The following is a 21,008-nucleotide window of genomic DNA, read 5'->3' as shown; positions in this document are numbered from 1 at the left end:
TTGTTTCCTGGTTGCACAAGGTGAACACATGGGGTTTCAATGGGTTAATCATATTTCTGTTTTTGGAACCGTCATTCTCCACACAGTATTTTATGGCCTGAAGCTTTTAGAAAACTAGCTTGAATATTTCACAGTATTGTGAAGAAATATTCCTGCCTGTCCACGTACGTACTGACAGTATAGGAACAGAAGATGGCGACCGTGCACCTTGTGTCTACCAACATCACCGATGCAGGCCTGATGACAGCAACGACCCCTGACAGTCGGTCGGTAACACCTACATATATTAACATCACAGCAGCTGGTGATGCGCGATCCTTTACAATTCAACCAACCTGTTCAGCCGTAAGTACCGGTTTACTGTTTTGTGTCTAAAAAGTTGCTTTGCTAATGATTCGAAAGCTATCGCATTTATCTAAAGCAAGCTGAGGTGTAACGTTGTATTTTAAAGGTATTGTGGACAGATGTGTGTCTGCCATTGCTCGGCTAGCTCACGTCAGTTAACGTTAGCTAGCAGCAACTGATCTGTCGCCGTAGCGTTATGTATCGCTGTTTAGTTATGAATGGATAGGCATCAACTTCTGATGTTGCTAATCAAACGTTTTCATTTTGATGAAGCAGTTCAAGCCTGTCAAAAGCGTGAAATCAACACAGCGCGTGAGCCGTAACGATAGCGACCGAGCTAATATCCTGTAACGTAAAGCATTTTACCATTAACGTAACGTTTAAATTCTAGCTTGTTTACCAAGCATAGGTTGACTAAAGTTAACGTTAGCTAGCTAGTAACCAGTTTACGGAATCGGTGTCATGGTTGAAATTGCTGTCACTTGTCTGCGTTTTAACATTGGATCTGCATATCTATCATCAGCTAACGCTAAATAAAAATGGGGATAATGTTAAGACAAACAGTTTGTTTCTGAACCGGTTAGTCACTAACGTTACACATGTGAACTGGTTAGCTACAGCTAACGTTAGGGACTTGCTGGCCTAAACTGGTAACTTGGCCAACAATGTGCCCCACCTCTTTGAATGGCAATTGGGTGCAATTTACTGCATATATTTTTCGTCTCATTCAATAACTTGCTGGATTTTTTTAGTTTGTTTAGCTTATTTGTAAAACATCTTAACGTTAAAACATAAGACAATTAGTGGCAGTTGATGTCACGTTGTTTTTAGCTCTGCTCGCTGTCTCAAGTGTCTGTAGTGGCCTCTCACAGGACAGGATCTGTTTCCTCCACTTTGTGTGTGTCCTTATGGCTGAAGTCCCACTCTGTTTGTCCCTTCTTCTGTCTTTCATTATTCATGGTCCCCTGTGGAGCAGGGTGCAGACATAAAGAGGAGAGGATGGATGACTATGAACAGATAGCTCTGAGGGAGCGAGACATTGAGGGAAACTACTGTAAACAAAAAGATACATCTCACAAAGCATTAGAAAGATGACCGGTACAGTAACAGCCGTATGTGTAAACTGCAGGTCGTCGTTGCACAAGTCTTGATGTCACAGTTGTTTGTCACAGGCTGGGACCATTTTACCCTCCAGAGGGACATTAAGAGCTTGGAGTAAGAAGACTGCAAGACAGCCTCTCATACAATACTTCTATTAGTATCTCAAAGCCTATGATTATGTCATCCCATAGGTTCTCTCCTCCCTCTGGAGATAGCAGTCCTCAGTGCTGATTGTCCCTAAGAGTATTAATAATAATGTGCACACAGAGTTGTGCTTGGTGTGTTTGTCTTTGCTGTTTTTTTGTAGATGTTTTGGTTGAGTGTTACAGAGGGAAATACAGGCTTACAGGAAGAACAATTCGCTTAGTGCTGCGGGAAACCAGGACAGTGATATTCCTCTGAGATAGGCTTTCATTAGCCTGGAATGGATGTGGGTATTTGTGGAGGTTTTGGAGTAAAAATATCACCAATGTTAGTAAAACAGTTGGATGTGTGAAGGAGTGTTGGCCAAGGATCCGGTCATGCATATTGTAACCAGGGATAGGGGACACGGTCAGTGCAATGACACTAGCATCTGTGTGTGTATTATAGGTTTATTAGTAGATTTTTGTTTTTCATTTGAAAACAAAATAAAATAAAAACTGCTTCATGTGTATGTGAAAGTCTAGAATTGTCAAATTGATGGTCGACTAGTTATACAGTGTGTGCTGTTAATGGTTGTCTCACTGACCTGAACGCAGGTTGTATGTATTGGGCAGTCTAGGTATCCAGAGGTTGAATCTGTCAGTTTTTTTGTTAAATTTCTTGCTGACTGAACTGTGAACATAAGTAAGGCAGTGAAGTAAAAAAAAAACATGCTATTGCGCAATACTTTATTTGTGCTGTACGCTGATTTACCAGTTTGACAACCTCCTGCAAGCCATTGGAACCGCCCTGCAATAAATCCTATCTTTGAGAATCTTATACTTTTCACTGTCAGGAAAAATGTTGATTTCACCTGAAAGCATTTCTGAGGCCGTAGTTTGTAGAGTTGTTGTTCTGCATTGCACTTTATAGAGTGCTGCAGGGATGATGCATTTTTATAGGCCTTCCCGGAAGATAGCATCGCACTGGTTACCTCAACAGAAAGCCCATGGAATCTTTCCATGGGCTTTTGGATTAGTGCACAGAATGAGATCTGTGGTAAACACATGATACTTGAACTTAAATGTTTTGTTCAGCAAGATCATCTCTACAAATTAACACAAATTTTATTAAGTTTGAACTTTAAATGCAAACCCTAGAAGTAAAAAGATAACGTTTGAAACAGACTAGACCACGGTCGCGTGACTTCACGTCACCCCCACTGAGCTAAAGGAACACTCGTGTTTGTAGTAATAATGTTTAGCAGTCCTATGTCCTTGTTAGCAACCGCCTTTTTTAAGACTTGTAAAAGCTTCAAGCGGGGTCATTTGCTGACGTATTTTCTTTAGTCGAGCAAAACATTAAAATCTCTTCAGTTTATGTGAACCACAGAACCTTATTTTAGGCATCCAGCCAGAGACCCATTGACAAAGAAACAGCAGCTGGATAAGGCTAATTCATCTTCAGGGTTTAGGAATCATTCCTGTCGTAGTTCATATTCTGTCTTCCTACTGTATGTAAATATAAATGGACAATATCATTTATTGCATCTCATAACTGTACCACTTGTCTCCCTTCGGTATTTACCAGTTCTTCTGTATTCTTGGTTCACATTGTGCGTTGCCACTGTTCTTGCTCTTCCCATATCATAGATATTTCTACAATAAAGGAACAGCACCATAGCCAACTTGTAAATGTCTTCGAGTCTCTCTCTCGCGCTCTCGCTCTCTCTCTCTCTCTCTCTCTCTCTCTCTCTCTCTCTCTCTCTCTCTCTCTCTCTCTCTCTCTCTCTCTCTCTCTCTCTCTCTCTCTCTCTCTCTCTCTCTCTCTCTCTCTCTCTCTCTCTCTCTCTCTCTCTGTGTTCAATGTTTAGGGGGTCTGTAAAAGGTTTTTGTATTGAAAAACTTAATTGTTTTAAGAAGATTATGAAATCCTAACAATTTGACATTTAAATGTCCCTTCGAGATTTATTCTTGTGATCAAATAGATGCTGACTGGTATTGTTCTTCACAGATAAGTTGCGGGACACCACTTTGCGGAAAACTAATATTAACAAATGTGATCTCTTTCAGCCACACCGCACAGTGGCGTCTTAAAGGCTCAGAACTTGTCCAGAGTTTTCACTTGTTTTCTATATAATGCATTGTCAGGTTTGTATCTGAAGTGTTAGTGATCAATACATTTGTAGTATTATACTACATGGAGTTGGTAGGACTGCTACACTTATACAACTAAACTTGCTAAACTTGTTTTGTGTCCCTCCCTTTCACTCTCTCCCGTTCCTCTGAGTGTAGATTGTCTTCCTCCTACTTTCTGTCATTGAAATGTTCCTGTCTTGTGTCTCATTCTCTTTATCTGTGCAGGCTTGAAGACGGGCTTGTTTAGTAGCCGGCGCAGACCCTCATGCTCAGAGCTCCACCGTTGTGAGGGGGGTGCCCGATGGATCATGGTGGTGAGTGGTTTAAATAACACAACGTATGGGCTCAACATGTTTAAGTACACCAATTGACATTTCACCTGATTCTTTATTTTATCTCCAGGTCAGCTTGAGAGGGAGGACAGAGCGATGTCACATGTTCAGGTGGGCGGGGCCAACCTCTGTGATAACCTTCCCGATCCTGACGCTCACGCTGCCCAAACACGAAATCTCAACGAGACTAACGCGCTCGCACAGACTCAAAGCCTCGCTCCTCCACACAAGGAAGAGGGAGGAGGGCTCATCCAAAAAACCTCTGTCAACAACAATGGGAAGGAGGGATACACAGGAAGAGGCAGAGAGGAGGATGAAGAAGACATTGATGAGGTGATGAAGGGAGACGAAGAGGAGGAAGAATCGGAGGAATCAAGCTGTCTAATTCGCTGCCAGTCTCCCGACACTCCAATGACTGATTCCTCCTATTCAGAGACAGGTCGGGAACATACACGCATCAAAGCCATACACTTTCTCACACACACACACACACACACACACACACACACACACACACACACACACACACACACACACACACACACACACACACACACACACACACACACACACACACACACACACACACACACACACACACACACACACACACAAACAACTGTTGATGGCCATTTGGGGGCAGCAGAAGATCACAACAAGCGAACAGATGCACAGAGCAGAGTTGCATAATCATTTTCAAGGATTGTCATTGGGAGCGACCCCTTTCATATAACACATAGAGTCATTGTCGGTGTAAAGAATAATCTGGTAGAGGACAAAAAACACACACCGTAACAGAAGTTAGGCCACATTTATGATAATGAACATCCAATTCCAACACTGCAGCCAAAAACATTTGTAGTCACACATTTCGATTTTTTTAGTTTTTGCTGAAAGGAACAGTGCGCAACATTTACGGGGATTTATTGGCAGGTATTGAATATAATATTCATTACTATGTTTTAATCGGTTCATAATCACCTGAAACTAAGTCCGCCATGTTGTACCGCCATGTTTCTACGGCAGCCCAGAGAGGACAATAACTCTAGCGAGAGCCTTTCGCGGTTTACGTTATCTGAAGGTAACGTTACAAAATCGGTATTAAACGGGCCACTTTGCTAAATAATTAAAGATCTTAGTATTGATAAGCACCAATGTTACTGCTTATTATGTTCGTTGTACTTTTGAATGTTTTGTTGTAATTTATTATCACGCTGCAGCCCGCATCTGCTCTACCTTCTCTGTCGAGCTGAGCTCCTCAAAGTACACACACACACACACACACACACACAGGCACACACACACACACACACACAGGTACAAAGCGTGAGCTGGTCGAGTGAACCAGGTGACGTGAAGGATACACTTGTTACCGTACATGCACTAAATACTGACCGATGTCGACGTTCTTCATTTTAACATCCACAGTCACTCACAGAGTATTCATTTAATTGCACAAAGATTGTGAAACTTTACTCGGTTGCGCTCTGTGGTTTCTGGAGCTCTATTCCATCAAAAGAAAGGTATTGGCTTAGCTTAGCTTAGTATTAGCTAACCACTCGAATCACGATACAAACAAGCACAAAAACACTTGATAAAAAAATCAAAGCACTCACTGCCAAGTTCCAAAAAAAGATCAGCTTTTAAGTTGAGATGGATAAATTCATCCATACTGTAGCTTCGGTGACACTTAGCTTATACACACAGAGGAACCAACACTAACCCTGTCACCTGGGGGTCTATAAGAAGAGATCGCACTATTGTGTTACCGAAGAGTGCCTTTAGCCCGTCAGCCGGTCTGTCAGAGGTTCAATAGATATCAGACAACTAAACATTAAAATCCTGCTTTTTTGCAGTTTCATTTTATATGTATATATGTCACTACTACTTTTTTTTTGTGTCCTTTTCAAACTTTTAGATGGCATGTCCTGTTTTTGTTGTTGCTCTGATGGGGACTACAGATGAAAAATCACCGTTTGGCTAGTTTGGCTGCTTTTCATACTATATTTATTCATTAAACTTAATCTTCTGAATGTTGTCTCAAATATAAGCACCAGTATTTTATTGTAACAGTCCCTCACACACCTGTGTCCTCAGCAGTTTTAGACAGCTGTTTTGGATTCATGCTGTTTCAGCACGTTCACTGTGTCATAGTTATTCTCTCTTTCTTCTCTCTGTTTGCCGTTGTCTTTCTTTTCCTCTGTAGGCAGTCTGTTGGAGACTCCGTATGGGACCAGTCCAGAGCCCACATCCCCTGTCATCCCAGTGGTCAGTCCAGAAACTGCATATCCCGCCAGTCAAGTGGAAGTGAGCCCGATTGATGTCAAAGTGGACTCTCATAACACTGACTTAGTTGCCTCCAACACAGGTTCCGTTACACATGGACCCACCTTCACCACAGGGCCAATATATTCTACGACTGGGCCTACAGGTATCACAGAAGCCACAGACAAGATAGCAGAAAATACTGACTTCACTGCAGGACATCTTACCTCATCCACAGACTCTGTCTTCAGCTATGGGCCCACATGCGCAAGAGGGTTTCCCTCAACAGCAGAGACATTTACAGTGCCTGCTTGCACCGCAACGCTCAACACTTCCATTGCTTCCACTCCTATGAGTGCAACAGCAAACACCCCAGGGCCTACGACTACTGGTACAGAATCCACCACCACAGGACCTGTAACCTCGATTTGGGAACACACTACCTCCACTCCAGTGCCCACTTGTTTTTTAGTCTCCACCTGCGCCGCAGGGCCTCTTCCAAGCCCCGCCCTGCTGGAGTCCCTGGAGGAGTTGGCACAAAGAGGAGATGACGCTCACCTTCCACAGTACCTTCACCAGGTAACTCTTCTTGTCTTATTTCTGGCACAGTATGTCAGATACTACAAGCCGTGTATCACCACCAATCCTGGCAGTCACTCACCTGAACAATTACTTCAGTCTTTAATGTTTTCTTTTTGTATTTATTTTTCTTTCTGTCATTTTAGGCTCCACATTTTGCTCTCACACTAGTTATTAAATCACTGTTATCCACTCAACCCAATAATCGGAATGACACTTTGTACCCTAAGGCATGAGTGACTTCAGCGTCTATACACAAACACAGTCTTGCACACATGAGCCACATCTACACTACATACACTCTCAGTCTTCCCCTCACCCACACAGACCTGCGTGACTGGACATGTATGTTATAGGGTGTGTGAATATTTCTGTCAGTTTGATTTACAAATGCTTCCACCAGGCACACCTGAGCTATGCTTTCTTACAAGCAAACTGTGTGTGTGTGTGTGTGTGTGTGTGTGTGCGTGTGTGTGTGAGTGTGAGAGGCAATTTCTCCACACACACACACTTGTGCTTCTGTCTTTTTTTTGGTCTCTTCACAAAATGAAAATAAAATGAATCCTTTTAGCTTTTTAAGGAAAATGTACTTTTCACTTCTTTATAGAAAGAGTACGTAGGTTGACAACAGGTCTAATCTTAACCAACCATCGAAAGCTCTTACAGTGATCTCGTATGCCTGTATCAAATTAAGCACTATTATAACCATTTACTTTTCTTTATTTTGCCTGCAAAAAAAGAAAGACATTTCGCCTCAAATTAAATCCCTGTCCTGTGTATAATTCAAATACACTATGATACAGTACTGTACATGAAATATAGCTTACTTTTGTTCAGATTATAATTTGTCCTTAGCCTTAAGATGTGTCGTCCTGTAACATCAGAACTGTAAATATGCTCGTCAGCCGCAGCATTTGGTGCATTTTTAAAAGGCATTCAAATAGGCCGTATGAAATCACTGTGGAGCTGGTAGCAGTGTTTGAAAACAAATGCTTTTGTGAGTAAAATAACAAAAATCAAACGACAGTAGTTTGAATTTTTCCCCCCATATGTTGTCATGAATGATGGAGATGTGTGACGATGTCAGATTGTTTGTGATGCTGATTCTTAGGAACTTAAAGCTGCTAACATGCTCCACCTCAACTCTATTAATGTAGACAGGGGTTTGCGTCTTCGCCTTCACCTTTTTTCTAAAATCAACAATCAGCTCCTTGGTATTTTTATTTTACTGAGCAATATTTATTTTACTTTTATTTACTGAGCAATATATTGTTCTCTGAGCGCCACTCTGCAAGGTTGTCGATTTCCTCTCCATATCAAGTCTCATTGTTGGGACGAATGAGGACAAATTCTAAACACTTTCCAGCTTAGTTTCTGAGCCGCGTCAGTAGAGTTACCTACAGAGGCCATTCAGTCGTCACCGCCCCTCTCCTCATGAGAAATGCAAGAGCCTTTTGTGCCCTCCTTTTCTCTCTCTCTCTCTCTCTCTCGCGCTCTCTCGCGCTCTCTCGCGCTCTCTCTCTTTCTCTCGCTCTCTCTCGCTTTCTCGTGCGCTCGCTCTCTCGCTCGCCCTCTTACTCTCTCTCGCTCTCTCTCTCTTGCTCGTTCTCTCTCTCGCTCTCTCTCTCTTACTCTCTCTCGCTCTCTCGCTCACACACACTTCTCTTGTTCTGAAATCAGCTGAGCAGCATGAAAGCGACACTTGCTGAGGAGAGGTAGAGTGTCAGTCTCTCGTTTTTTTGTATCTTGCTACGTGTCTTTCACTCTCACCCTGTCTCATAAATGCTATGGACCTGCTTACCTATTTTATTAGGTTTCTGATATCAGACTCAGTTTTTTTCTGTCCTCGTTAATGATTACAGAAGTCATTGTGTCAGCAGAAGAACAGTTATTGCTCTGTATCGTGCATGTTTCTATGCTCTACATTGGTGTTTTTTCTACCTGTTGTCTTGTACTTTGGCAGATCAGATTTTGGTTGTATCTTGTGTCTGAGTCAAGAATCACTACCTGAGGAATAGTTTCAGTCTGGTTTGAAAACCTTGTTTTCCTGATAGCTTCTGTGACATAACTGATTTGATAAAAGCATGAAAAAAAAGATTTTAGAGCATGCACTTTATTAAAGTTGTAATGTCTCTCTCGCTCTCTCTCTCTCTCTGCAGATTGCCGAGGCCTTTGTCCTTCACAAAGACTGTATCCTGAGTATTGGAATTGGTCTGTGTGCTGACCTCGCTGTTTTTAATTATGCATTTTTCTTTGACTACTTGTCTGTGTTTTCTCATCTGTATTATTTCACACACTGAAGTAAGAGCCTGAGGATTTGGAGTGACTTAAAGCTTCAGCGTTGACAGACAGTGTGGTAAAAAAGAGAGCAATAGATAGAATAGAGTGAAAAGAAGGGGATAAGAGAAAACACTGATCAGAGAGAGAGAGAGAGAGAGGGAATGAAGCACGAGAGAGACAGAAAAGACAGGGAGAACATGAAGAGGGGTGATTACAGAAGGTGAAACGGAGAGAGGAAAAGCACCAGTAGCTGATCTGGCTCATGCTAAATGCTCACAAGGTAGAGAGGCAGAGAGAAAGAAGACACACATACGGGGGGAAGATAGATATGTTGATGGTCTCTGTATAGTGCGTACACAACCTGAATTCTTTGCAGACGCACTCGCAGAAAGAGACGCTCTTCTACAAAATGTACACTCGCACACTTACAGTCAATAAAGATATAAGTATGAGACAAAGGTGAAAGGGAGGCAGAAATACAAGAAAGCAAGCATGAAAAATAATTGGAAGTTTTGACAGATTTAATCAGAGGAAAGAGACACAGTGGGAGGGAAGAAATAAAAGAGTCAAAGAGAAGGCAGAGCAAGCTTAGCTATGTCATGCATGCATATGGGGTTAGTTAGAGAGAGAGAGAGAGAGAGAGAGAGAGAGAGAGAGCATTTAGCCATGTCAAAGACGGATTGTGTTCTCGCTGCTCATATCCATAAACATGAGAGACTGCATCCTGGAGTGCCTTTCCCTTTATCTCTGGCCTCCCTCTGTCTTTGTCCTCCTATTTTGTCAGTCTCACTTTCTTTTCTCCCTTTACCTCCGTCCGCTGTAATGCAGAAAAAAAGAGTTTATTTTTGGAGTTGATGTTTTTATTTTATTTTTTTAAACGCAAACCGTACCCTGTAGGGTGTGTGTGTGTTTGTATTTGTTTCTCTTAACCTTTTGATGTTCAGACCAGCGGGCATTATGGTGCATCCAACTAGAGCGACTCTATCACCAGAGAGTATTGGACAACCTGAATGAACTACAAGAACAGTGGGGTAACATACCTGCATCGGATGCATGTATACACAATCTTAGTGTATAGTTTTGGAACAAAATACTTATTGTTGTATTTGTAAGATAAATGCATAATGGTAAAATTGTGTGTATATATATAATTTTATTTATTGGGATTTGGACATCTCTAAAAATAGAAGGTGTCTTACAGTAAAGAATCGGTGATATTCACATATCACAATTCAGTACATACAATCATTTGTAAAATAAATAAGTTGTGTACTAAATAACAGCTTTACGTGTTACTGAATATCATCCTTGTCATTGTATTTGCCCACATGCACAGCTATCGAGCACAAAACTACTCAACATATACCTGCAGCCTCTGTGTCTCGTCCATTGGATCCCAATAATGTATATTTAATGTAGTTTTAGTGATCATATCATTTAGATTCCATCAGGAAACATTCAGGATTATTGACCTATGTTGCATTTATAATTGTGTTGCTTACAGGGGAGCTTAGCTCTGAAAGGCTACCTCATAGTTGTAACAATGCTTTTAACTCCCTGTGTCTGTCTCTCTCCATGTCTCTCAGAGAGTCGGTCTAGAAGTTCATTCTTCGACCTGCCAACCCAACATCTGGACACTCTGAAAAACATCTGCCGGACGCACAGTCGGTCAGTCTGCATGCATGCGTCTGTGTGTGCTCTTTAATGGCTCACAATACCATGTGCATTTGCACAGTAGTGCACGGAACATTTGAGCTGTGCATATAATTCCCAGCTCTACATGCATTGGTGCACACAACTGTTACGCATTGTCCGTGAGACTCATTCGATTGACACTTGTCACACACACACTCCCGGCACACGTTCATTTTGTCATGCAGTGAAAATGTGTAAGAGGTCTCTGACGGCGCACAGACAGACGAGACAGAGCAGCACAGCGTAAAACACTGCCATGAAGTGGACCGTCCATTAGGAAAACCCGTCTTTATAAAGTGGGCTGGCTAGATTTTGTCTGTAGGTGCTGGAGCATCCAAAAAGGTTGGAGGGAAACTCGTATTTCAGCAATATTTTCTCACATTTTATATACCAAATAAAACTATTAGTAAAGAAGTCCTAATGTGATAAAAATACATTGGGAGCAATGAGTTTCTGTTCAAACTGTCCCTGACTATGACATAAGTAGTTCTGCTGTACATGACTGTAGTGGGAAAGTCAGCACAAATGACATTGTTACAGATTGAACATGTCTTCATTTGACTACTCTCATAAATTAAATAAATGTTATTTTAGTATACATGTTTGGGGAAAATGAATGGGAACATAAGCTCAATTTACATTCCAATTTTCATAGTTTCCTCATATCTGAAGGAAGAATATGTGACACTGATGGCTGCTGTTTTAAATGGATACTGCAGGCCAAATTGAAAATATTAGAGAGAGTTGTCTCTCTCCGCCCAGATTCAAAGCTCACGAGGGTTGCCAGGTAGAGGACACTGAACTGGGCAGAGTGCTAGACAAGCAAACTAAATTTGATTCATATGACAGTGTCAAATTTGACGTGATTTCATTATCTGACTCCAAACTAACTTGAAAAGTCAGACCGCGACCGTGGTGAAGGTGCAAAGAAAGAAGAACAACAATAACCAAACTAAATGATGCAGTAAAACAACCTTTTTGGTGCTGGTAAGATAAAACAAAAACCACAAGAGGAGAGCAATATGTGCTTCGTCTTGTTCTATTAGTAAAAGGTTGGGGGGACGTATTTTAAAAACCACAAACCAGTCCAACATTTTGGGAGTCTAAGTGTATCAATATCAATTTTTTGCAGAAATGTGTATGTGTTTTGGCTTGGATTTATGAAGTGGGTCAGATAACGAGCTTCATCAAACATGTACGCGTAGACAATACACCCGTTTTATTTCACTGTTAAGTAGCAAACTAGTCACCAACACGTAAGAGCAGAGGTTTGATACTGAATTGTGACAGTCAAACCAATTTGGCATTTCCACCATTTCCATTGGCTGCACGCTGAGCAACGTGTCGTCCATAAATCACTAACGTGTAACCTCTTATATCTCTGCTCCTTTTAAAATAAACAAGATCCGTTAAATGGGACAGCTTTGGATTTACTTACTCACTTAAAACTGAGCGCGGTTGTTTCCCCTTTTTTGTCTTGGTCCTTCTACTCCTCCTTAACCTAAATCTCTGTAAGGAAACGAGATCAAATGGACTGGATGTTCTCATCTTACTCTAGTTGTGAGATTGTATACAAGCCTAGTGACCCACATGTGGGACTGTGTCTTTGAATATGCAGCACTCTAAGCTTACCTGCAAGTTTTGTCGTGACATCTTTACAAGTTATCAGTAATCCAGAAAATGTTGATTTCCCAAGACAATTATTCGGTGATTGCACCGTTTCATTTTCATATCTATTGTGCTTCTGTAATACAAGGTGTGTGTGTGTGTGTGTGTGTGTGTGTGTGTGTGTGTGTGTGTGTGTGTGTGTGTGTGTGTGTGTGTGTGTGTGTGTGTGTGTGTGTGTGTGTGTGTGTGTGTGTGTGTGTGTCTGTCTGTCTGTTGTGGAGTGTGCTCATGCAAGTGTAACAAATTAGTTGAGGGAAGCCCACCTTGACATTTTTCAACATTTAATAAGAAGTGTCAGATAGACAACACACTTTCTCAAACCATACACACCTGCTTAACTGTTATGTTCCCAGAGTGTGTGTGTGTGTGTGTGTGTGTGTGTGTTTGTTTGACTGTCTATAAGCATGTATATCTTTGTGTGTGGTGAGCACTGCAGTGATAGTTTAAACATATGGTCCTCTGCTGCTGCTGCACTTTCAGACATTTGAGCCATCACACTGCTACGGTTTCACTTCTCTTAACTCATGCACACACACACGCACAATCTCACACACACACACATACACGTGTTGTAGTAGCCAGGGAAATGTGTTCGAGCTAATATTAAGTTGAAAAGAGGAGAGCGGGGTCACCCATCTCTCACTTCTTCAAACCAAGAACAGACCTTCAATACGTTCACCATCTCACTCTGCCTCTCTCTCGCTCTCTCTCTCGCTCTCTCGCTCTCTCTCTCTCGCTCTCTCTCTCTCTCTCGCTCGCTCTCTCTCTCGCTCTCTCGCTCTCGTTTCTGTTCATAGACCAGGAGCCGGAGATGCTGTGGTAAGACATTCATAATTGTTGTGTGAATGTACATACATATAAGATGAAGGCAGAATGAATGTGTTTGCATTTCAAGTGACTCACTGATGTCTTGGTAAAATATCGATCCTGTGTAAAGGGTGTACACCTGTTAGTTTAGTGTGCGTGTACCCAATTGGATACAACTTTAAATAATTACTAACATGTGTAGTGTATGTACATGTATCACATGTATGTATTTGTGTGTGTGTACAGTGTGCATCTCTGGACCTTTTGAGGCCTACATTTGAAGAAGCTGGTGCACTGCCTTTGTGTACTTCAGGTGAGTGAGTAGGTGGATTCATGTCAAAGTAGGAAGTCCACTTACTGGCTTTACTTAGCTTCCAACCGAAAAGAGATTGAGTCTTCGCCGCATATCCTGGTTCAGTTGAAAGTTTCAGAAACCGTTAGTACGTGGACCTTAAATGAGCTCGATACGGAATTCAGAACAAATGTATGATTGAGGAATTTCCTCCACATGGCGCTAAACATTGGGATGGCTGATGGACTTGTTATCGGATCAAGAAAACTTGTACCTGTTTACTGGTGGTGCTGCTGTCCATACTGACTCAAGGGTCTCGCTAAAAGACAAAATAAACATGTTTTGTCAACACAATAGCTTTGACACACTTCTGTATTCTCTGATTATCACATAACATTTGACTTTAAGGGTGTATTTGACACTTCAGGGTTGCTCAGACTTACCTTGTTTACTTTGCTGGGTTCCACTCTTACACTGAAGAGATGTTTTTTTAGGTTTTATGTCTGTTGAGCCCCTTGGGTTTGTATTTGAGAGCAGTTCTCCCTGCATATAGCAATGAAATCACTGTCAATGTAGACCATTCATTGATGATTCTAGTGACATCAACTAGGAGAGGAAGGCCCACATGGACTCATGGCTTCAAAAACAACACGCTCTCCTTTTCTACTCTCCGTGTCTCTTTTTCATCCAGTCCATCAGGTTGACGAAGGAATGGAGCAGAGAGCTCAAGACCCCTCGCGTTATCAGAGCAGCCATCCAGTGACACCTTCCATTGAGTTGACTGATGGGCTTTACTCCCCTGAGATCTCAGAAAAGGACAGACGGTCAGACCCACTCAGGGAAGTAGAGGGCAGGGTCTGTTTCCTTGGAGATCAGCTGACTGACAAGCACGGCAGCAACAGAGAGGGAGGAGAGGCAGAAGGAGGGGTAGAATATACCACTTCAGTCATAGGAAATGGAGGACACCCCTCTACAGCTGGAGAAATAGATCAGTCCAAGCCCGCAGAGCAGCAGGGAGGAGATTTAGGTCCCACACAGGAAAAGGAGGCAAAAGGGGACGAAGAAGAGAGGGAGGTGGAGGAGGCAGCCGCGGCTTTGGAGATGGAAGATGAGGGAGAGGAAGAAGAGGAGGAGAGGAAGAAGAAAAAAGACTCTGCTCTGTGTCAGGAAGCTCTCCCAGTGGAGACTCTGACCAGTGGGGCAGATGTGGAGCAACAACAGCTGCACCAGGAGGCCCGAGCTGAGGAGAAGCTACATGAGGAGAACCAGGTACATATCAGAATTTAGAAAGAAATGCAATGATGTTATAAAGTCTGTTCCTAGTTTGTTTGTTTAGTTTGTTTTTCCTGAAATGACTTGCCAGTTAAACTGTCAGGACCAGTATCCTAAATCATATTTGTTTTCTTCTGTTTGTTTGGTGAGCATTGCTTCAGGCTTTTGAGCCATGATGGTTATTACAGCTCATGCTAACTACTTAGTTCCTCTATATGTTTTAAACCATTGTTGCTATTGCCAATAAATGAAATGTATCACTTCCTTAAAAACAACAACCGTCCCTTCATTTAACAGCTTTCTATAACATACGTAGCTTTTAATGGCTTCAATCCGAAATAGAGAGCGACAAATTGTATTACTGTCTCCATTGCTCTATATTGTTATGCAATTTATAACTACACTTCATTATCACTGCAGGAGAGCGCTAAAACCTGTCTGCACCAGGAGGCCCTCCTTCCTCAGGAGGCTCACCTGCAGGAGCAGAGTGAGGAGGTGGAAGAGTATGAGGTGGAGGAGGAGGAGGTAGAGGAGGAGTATGACGACGACGACGACGACGAAGTAGAGCAAGTTGACATCGTCAAAGAAGCTTCCTCACTGGACGACATGGCTAAACACATCACTGTAGAGCAGGTGTGTACACCATCATTCTTTGCTGGGGATGAGTACGGGAGAGTAACCTTATGTCACATTGATTTAATGTGTTGGGTATTTTTGGCAGTCCTAATGGTATTACGTAGCCATTACCGGGATACCTCAGACTCCGGATTTGTTTGGTAGATATGCAGACATTTAAACCTTTTATACTGATAACATTAGACATGTAGAGAGCTGGTAATGTCACGCAGTGTGTCATGCACCTGCAATTTTAGCATCAAGCAGGATTACTGTGTTATTAATCCAATAAAATAAACATTTTCTTTTCCTTTCGATTCGTTTTAACTTAATTTTGGGAATAAGTAACGGCCAGAGTGGCACTCAGTCGATGACTGTCGGCCTTTGGCAATGGACACCGGCCATCCCTAACGGGTACCTCAATCAGGTTTAATATCGCTATCTATTAAAGCTTCTATTTTACAGTAATTCAACATTGATTGTGTCATTGGTTGGCTTTTGCTCATGTACTGGTTTCTGACTAATTTTCATCGTTAAATCTCTGTGAAAGATGGGAAGAGGGAGAGACATCAATGAAAGAGAAGTAGCTGCATAGAGATGTTTACATGGAGCAGAGACGGAGAGAACTCGGGCACAATGGTAACCGGAGGAGTGGCCTGCTTTCATCAAAGACCGGCTGCAGAGCAGCCAGGGAGATGTTTTTTAAGTCGTGGTACCTCTAGCTTTTGGACGTAGCAGGACATTTTGGGTTGGGATGGGTCTGCTCAATGTGCAGAACAGAAACGTATCTTACTGGAAGCTTTTTTTAAGATTTGTAAATAAACGAGATATCATGCCCCTCTTGTTGGTCTAGCACTCTTTAGTATGGAAAATGTCTGTTGTATTTTTCAAATTATGAGGAAACGAACTATGAACTGGGTGTGTGTTGTGTCTGGATGCATTTTTTACTACAGACTTAAAAAGCTTTTAAAAATATTGGACTCATAGCACAAAGAAATTCTCACATCTGCTTCCAATTTAAAGGTTCATGAACTAAGTTGAGTCCCCAACATAGAAGTTAGTACTAATCTGTGATCAGTCATTCAGTTGTAACGTTTGTTATTCAGCTCTGCACACGTTTTCAGATGACTTGATTTTGGACAAAATTGGTTGACAGTGTTTCTGTGTCAGGCAGCAGGTGGGTGACTACATTATGACGACATGTTGTAAAGTTAAGCTGAAGTATTGCAAAATAAGACAAGTTCTCTGTCTGGCCTTTCAGCTCTTTTGCGTTGAGTGTGAGATGATGGTTGGAGGTCTAACATGCAACCTTTCTCATCCAGAAGCCGTGCCTGATACCGCATGACTACATATATACCGGTATACTGACTGTATGTATACTGACTGTATACTGACTGTATGTATACTGACTATATACTGACTATATACTGACTGTATGTATACTGACTATATACTGACTGTATGTATACTGACTATATACTGACTGTATGTATACTGACTATATACTGACTATATACTGACTGTATGTATACTGACTATATACTGACTGTATGTATACTGACTATATACTGACTGTATGTATACTGACTATATACTGACTGTATACTGACTATATACTGACTGTATACTGACTGTATGTATACTGACTATATACTGACTGTATGTATACTGACTATATACTGACTGTATGTATACTGACTGTATACTGACTGTATACTGACTATATACTGACTGTATGTATACTGACTGTATACTGACTGTATGTATACTGACTGTATGTATACTGACTGTATACTGACTGTATGTATACTGACTGTATACTGACTGTATGTATACTGACTGTATACTGACTGTATACTGACTATATACTGACTGTATGTATACTGACTGTATACTGACTGTATACTGACTATATACTGACTGTATGTATACTGACTGTATACTGACTGTATGTATACTGACTATATACTGACTGTATGTATACTGACTGTATACTGACTGTATACTGACTATATACTGACTGTATGTATACTGACTGTATACTGACTGTATGTATACTGACTATATACTGACTGTATGTATACTGACTATATACTGACTGTATACTGACTATATACTGACTGTATGTATACTGACTGTATACTGACTGTATGTATACTGACTGTATACTGACTGTATACTGACTGTATACTGACTGTATGTATACTGACTGTATACTGACTGTATACTGACTATATACTGACTGTATGTATACTGACTGTATACTGACTGTATGTATACTGACTATATACTGACTGTATGTATACTGACTATATACTGACTGTATACTGACTGTATGTATACTGACTGTATACTGACTGTATACTGACTGTATGTATACTGACTGTATGTATACTGACTGTATACTGACTGTATACTGACTATATACTGACTGTATGTATACTGACTATATACTGACTGTATACTGACTGTATGTATACTGACTGTATACTGACTGTATACTGACTATATACTGACTGTATACTGACTGTATGTATACTGACTGTATACTGACTGTATACTGACTATATACTGACTGTATGTATACTGACTGTATGTATACTGACTATATACTGACTGTATGTATACTGACTATATACTGACTGTATACTGACTGTATGTATACTGACTGTATACTGACTGTATACTGACTATATACTGACTGTATGTATACTGACTGTATGTATACTGACTGTATACTGACTGTATGTATACTGACTGTATACTGACTGTATGTATACTGACTGTATACTGACTATATACTGACTGTATGTATACTGACTGTATACTGACTGTATACTGACTGTATGTATACTGACTGTATACTGACTGTATGTATACTGACTGTATACTGACTGTATACTGACTGTATGTATACTGACTGTATACTGACTGACTATATACTGACTGACGATATACTGACTATATACTGACTGTATGTATACTGACTGTATACTGACTGTATACTGACTATATACTGACTGTATGTATACTGACTGTATACTGACTGACTATATACTGACTGACGATATACTGACTATATACTGACTGTATATATACTGACAATATACTGACTGTATATATACTGACTGTATATATACTGACTATATACTGACTATATACTGACTATATACTGACTATATACTGACTATATACTGGCCGTGTATATACTGACTGTATACTGATTATATACTGACTGTATACTGACTGTGTATATACTGACTATATACTGACTGTGTATATACTGAGTGTGTATAAACTGAGTGTGTATATACCGAGTGTGTATATACCGAGTGTGTATATACCGAGTGTGTATATACCGAGTGTGTATATACCGAGTGTGTATATACCGAGTGTGTATATACTCAGTATATACATGCTGACGGTGAATCTGTTGGAGGGAGTGTTGATTGTGAGATTTAAAGTTGAATGTGGCTGACTGCGAGACATGCTGACCCCTGGTGGACATGTCTGGGGAAGTGCACCCTTTATAAAACGCATACACCACGTTGCTATTGTTTGTGTATGAAGATGAAAAGACGGATCAAACTGTATTTTTGAATAAATTAGAGGGAAGAAGACATTCTGCTATGTGGCTGTATGTGTCTATGCATTCTAACATCTCATTGTTTGTTGTTTGTTGTTGTTTTTGCTTGTCAGATATCCCCTGCTTCTGGCCTTGTCTCCATATTGAAGAAGCGGCGCGTTTGTGTGGACAACATGAGTGTGTCTGCCAGCTCTGAGACCCGACCTGACCAACTCCCTGCCAAAAGACGTGTCCGCTTCAAAGTCCCCGATGATGGCTATGAGCAGGGTGTGTTTGTGTGTTTATTTATTCCATAAACATGGAACATGAACTAATGTATTGACTCATTATAAGTGAGCTAATTTGCAACAACATTGTTGTCAAAAATAGCAGATGAATTTCTCTCGTCTTTACTATTAATCGAATGCTCTTGAACTTCCATCCAACGACATCTCTGCCTCTCTTTCTCTGTAGATGTCGGCGGTGGAGACTCCTGCCTGCTTCTCTTCCTGCTTTGTCTGGTTACTGTAGTGATCAGTGTCGGTGGCACCGCTCTGTACTGTGCCCTGGGAGATGCCCACTCCTCAGTCTGTCAGGACTTCTCCAGAAATGCAGACTTCTACGTTGGCCAGATACAGAGCGGGATAACTCAAATCCAACATTGGTTTGCTCCCGGCTCATAGCGGCATGCAGTTTGCAGTGGCTGCCCGGCACCATTACCTCATGGAACATTGTCCCAGGAAGTAGCAGGGACTGCCGGAGCCTACAGTGATAAACAGTAAGGCCAGCGGCTCCACAATGTTGGCAGTCCCTGCCGCTATGTGGAGCAAGTGGCTATTATGCTGCCTAATTGGCTGAACAGTTTTATCAGATGCTGTTGGCATTTGTAAGCCTGCTCTACTGCATTTTTAATGCTGTTTGAATCCAATCCCAGGGTTCATTGAGCCTAAAAGTCATAGGTCAGATGTCCTTTACAACAAAGGGAAAGTAGAACAGAGAGAGAGAAAGAGGATAACTGGAGAATGGAGACTGTATAACAGCAGAGGAAGAAGTGACCCACACTTCGCTCTACCCTCTCCAGATTAAATAGGTTATATTAAATTCTCAATGTGACAGTCAAGTGTCCTGTTGAACTAGCTGAGCGTTGTCTCCGCACACACGTTCACCGTCAGCCAGTGAAGCTTCTAAAGTCACTGGCAGATAAATCCCCCGTGACTGGATACAAGCTCTCACTGACTTTTCCGAAACTTGACTCCCTAATTTAAGAATAAGAACAAAATAATCAAGGCTGTTAAAAAAAAAAAAAAAAAAAAGGAAGTATAATGTATAGTTTGTTAACTGCGGGGGGGGGGGGGGGGGGGGCACAGATGCTCTCTACACACACTGCACACATGGGAAGTGGCTCGATGGGGATTTTACAAACTGCTGCAACTGGTGTTGCTTTTATTGTTGACTTTTTTCAATCACAAATGAAATTTTACAGTGAACATACTATTCTGTGATTTTCTACTTGGAATGAACTCATTATGTCTTAATCAACCTTTGAATGAATGTTTGGAGTAGAATGTTAAACTTTGCTTTGTGTCACTTGTGGGGCATTTGTGTGTTATCTGAATTTGACACGAGTGTCCTGTCGCTGCCCTTTTCTCTCCAACGGTTTGCAGTGAGCTGACATGGCTGCCACTGGAGACTAAAAAGTCCAAACTACCCTTTATGGTGTTCAATGAGGTAGACGTAGCTTTGTGTAGCATATGCAAAATGTACAGGAACACAGTGCACCTCTGTAGATATTGTCAGAAGAATGTTTAACATGTTGCACATAACACTGGTACGATTTAAAAAAAAAAAAAGATATTGCAATATTTCTACAGGAGTTGTTGGGTTGGTCCTGGACTAAACGTAGACTTTACATGATTAGATTAAAAACTAAA

The 21,008-nt window shown here is 41.2% G+C and overlaps 1 protein-coding gene across 1 annotated transcript; it reads left to right on the top strand.

The window, feature by feature from the left end:
• Positions 1-266: 266 nt before the first annotated feature.
• cnsta (consortin, connexin sorting protein a) lies at positions 267-20,373 on the top strand. Its single transcript, XM_079293496.1, has 13 exons — positions 267-345; positions 3,933-4,021; positions 4,110-4,478; positions 6,246-6,883; positions 9,043-9,073; positions 10,108-10,194; positions 10,750-10,831; positions 13,324-13,345; positions 13,580-13,646; positions 14,317-14,894; positions 15,318-15,530; positions 19,212-19,365; positions 19,552-20,373. Exons 2-13 carry the CDS (start codon positions 4,009-4,011, stop codon positions 19,758-19,760), a joined length of 2,463 nt encoding a protein of 820 aa, XP_079149622.1. The 5' UTR covers positions 267-345; positions 3,933-4,008; the 3' UTR covers positions 19,761-20,373.
• Positions 20,374-21,008: the final 635 nt, after the last annotated feature.

The sequence above is a fragment of the Melanostigma gelatinosum genome, assembly GCF_949748355.1.
Source record: "Melanostigma gelatinosum genome assembly, chromosome: 2".
NCBI lineage: Eukaryota > Metazoa > Chordata > Actinopteri > Perciformes > Zoarcidae > Melanostigma > Melanostigma gelatinosum.
The sequence above is the reverse complement of the archived record's forward strand: the minus strand, read 5'-3'. Positions and strand labels throughout refer to the sequence as shown.

Coding starts and splice junctions, on each gene's coding strand:
- cnsta (XM_079293496.1), top strand. Junction 4,479..6,245: donor TTCCTCCTATTCAGAGACAG/GTCGGGAACATA, acceptor TTTCCTCTGTAG/GCAGTCTGTTGGAGACTCCG. Junction 15,531..19,211: donor AACACATCACTGTAGAGCAG/GTGTGTACACCA, acceptor TTTGCTTGTCAG/ATATCCCCTGCTTCTGGCCT.